Genomic DNA, 2,500 nt, shown 5'->3' with positions numbered 1-2,500 from the left:
ATATTTTTGCAGTGCGCTGCTGGGAGGATGAGGGCTGCGTTTCCCGAAAGCATGGCAGACTGATCACAGACAGAGTTACGATCAGCTCGTGATCCTTTCAGGAAACGCAGAACAGAAGGTTAGTAGAGAACGCAAGAGAAGGACGAGCGTTAGACAGCCCAAACCAACCACTAGAGACAGACTACAGTGAAAACATGACCTTTACAACGACACGGAGTCTCTGAGATTACATTCAGCTGGATATAATGAGTAAGATATGAGGCTTTGAGCCGCTGGAGACCGACCTGAGCAGTTCTGAGATCAGAGACAGCGTGTGTGTGTGTGTGTGTGTGTGAGAGTGAGTGTGTTCTTCACGCCGTCTTCTTGCGCAGGATGAAGTAGGTGATGCAGGAGATGAAGGTGAGGCAGACGGAGATCCAGGCCAGGATGAAGGAGGCTCCGTACCAGCCCTGTTCGTTGTCTCTGTGGAAGATGTCTGTGTAGATGGAGGCCGCGATCATGATGCACAGCCCTGAGGAGCACACACACACACACACACACACTCGTGAGCGTCACACACCTAAAACATCCTCCAACAAGTAAAATTGGGAAATATTTTAACTATTAAAACTCTGTGAATGTGTTAAAATGTGATTTATTCATTCTCCAGTCTTCAGTGTCACATGATCTTCAGAAATCAGAATAATATACTGATTTACTCATCAACAAACATTTCTGATTATTATTATTATTATTATTATGTTGAAAACAGCTGAGTAGAATTTTGTCATGTTTCTTTCATTAATAGAAAGTTCAGAATCTGAAATAGAAATCTTAAAAACATACTAAACAATTCAAAACATTAGTTTCCTGTAAGAGGTAGGTTTAGGTGTAGAGCAATAGAAAATATGTTTTGTACAGTATAAAAACCATGACACCTATGGAGAGTCCCCGTAAACCACAAATACAAGTATGTGTGTGTGTGTGTGTGTGTGTGTGTGTGTGTGTGTGTTACTGTACAGGCCAGCAGCTGGAAGGCTCCGGTGAACAGGAAGCGCTTTCCTTTAGGAAGTGTGTAGAGCTGAGCGACGAACACAAACAGGCCCAGGATGCAGAAGATGCAGGCCAGCACTGAACTGGCTTGAACCGCCTGAAGATACTCTGAGAACACAGAGAAACCATCACGTGAGTACGGGTCGGTCCGGACCAGCTTTCAGTACCACGGATCACTAAATGCTTTGAGGATAGGAAAGTGTCAGCAGAAACACGGCATCAGAGAAGAAGAAGCCAACTTTTGAGAGTGAGGTCTCAGACCTGAGAGATGATTCAGATGATTAATACACGCTCTGACCTTTAGGATAGTGAGCAGGAATATCGGTGTAGTTCCAGTTTCCATTAACCAGAACCCAGCGAGACCAGATATCAGTGGACATGCTGTCGGTCATCCACCAGGCCTGCACACACACACACACACACACACACACATCAACTCTGTGTGATCATCTTCTATCTAATCCTCCACAACAAACCCTTTGATTGTTCTTTTATGTCAAAAATCATTAGGATATTAAGTAATGCTCATGCACTTCATTTGAACAACTTTAAAGGTGGTTTTCATAATATTTAGATTTTTTTGCTCCCTCAGATTCCAGATATTCTCAGATCATAACAAACCAGACATCATTGGATTATTTATTTCAAATAATATTTAAATCTTAATTAAAAAAATTACCCGTATGACTGGTTTTGTAGTTACGATGTCATACTATAATATAACTATAATAAAATATAATAATTGTAACAGTTTTGAATATATAACACAGCAGCGTTTGATGAGTTTCAGGGTATGAATATGTTTGGAGGTCAGTCGTATCGTCTAACACTTGCTCAAGATGTGTTCAGTGTTTCATTCTCTCTCAGTCTCCAAACACTGAACTAAACGTGGCCGTTCCTGCGAGTGACGCATGTTTCTAATCTGCTGGGATCCTGAGAAACTGTTTGATTAGGAGGAATAATGCATGACCCCGCCCCCAGCCCCGCCCCCAGGAGGTGATGCGTGTCACTCACGTTGTGGCTGGTGGCGGCCAGCAGCAGACAGATGCAGGCGATGTGGAGAAGGAAGATGGCAGCGAGTAAAACCAGCATGACTGACGGAGAGAAGAACACAGACTGTAGAGCCGGCTCACCGCTGGACCCACTTTAAACAATAATATATTACTATAAACCTAAACTCAATATCATTTGCCAGCCTAAGTTTTAAAAAGATTTGAGATATTTTACAGAGCAACTGTAATTTATTAATATGCAAAAAGAGCTATTTACTTTCAAGTGTTAAAAAGAAAATTTCAAAGAATGACCCTCGGTTCTGAACGTGATTTCCTTGCCGCTGGTTCCTCTGTCTTCTTTGTTGGGGACACTTAACTTCTAGAGATTATCACTGAATTGATTCCAGAGACCGTCTCTTCATTTAATAACAAACTGTTCTCTCTCTTCATTATACATCCCTGTCATTGTATTCTTC

The 2,500-nt window shown here is 42.0% G+C and overlaps 1 protein-coding gene across 1 annotated transcript in view; it reads right to left on the bottom strand.

The window, feature by feature from the left end:
• The window catches only part of LOC122330982 (epithelial membrane protein 1-like), a 3,839-nt gene that overhangs the window by 229 nt on the left and 1,110 nt on the right, over nucleotides 1-2,500 (bottom strand). Inside the window, exons 2-5 of the mRNA XM_043228383.1 lie at nucleotides 2,047-2,126; nucleotides 1,331-1,433; nucleotides 1,000-1,140; nucleotides 1-511 (exon numbers count right to left, since the gene is read on the bottom strand). The exon at nucleotides 1-511 is cut by the window's left edge and continues 229 nt beyond it. Coding sequence (XP_043084318.1) covers nucleotides 351-511; nucleotides 1,000-1,140; nucleotides 1,331-1,433; nucleotides 2,047-2,124 — 483 coding nt within the window. The 5' untranslated portion in view covers nucleotides 2,125-2,126 and the 3' untranslated portion in view covers nucleotides 1-350. The remainder of the gene's footprint in view (nucleotides 512-999; nucleotides 1,141-1,330; nucleotides 1,434-2,046; nucleotides 2,127-2,500) is intronic.

The sequence above is a fragment of the Puntigrus tetrazona genome, chromosome 3 (assembly GCF_018831695.1).
Source record: "Puntigrus tetrazona isolate hp1 chromosome 3, ASM1883169v1, whole genome shotgun sequence".
In the NCBI taxonomy this organism is placed as follows: domain Eukaryota; kingdom Metazoa; phylum Chordata; class Actinopteri; order Cypriniformes; family Cyprinidae; genus Puntigrus; species Puntigrus tetrazona.
Note: the sequence above shows the minus strand (reverse complement) of the source record. Positions and strands in the feature narration are given on the sequence as shown.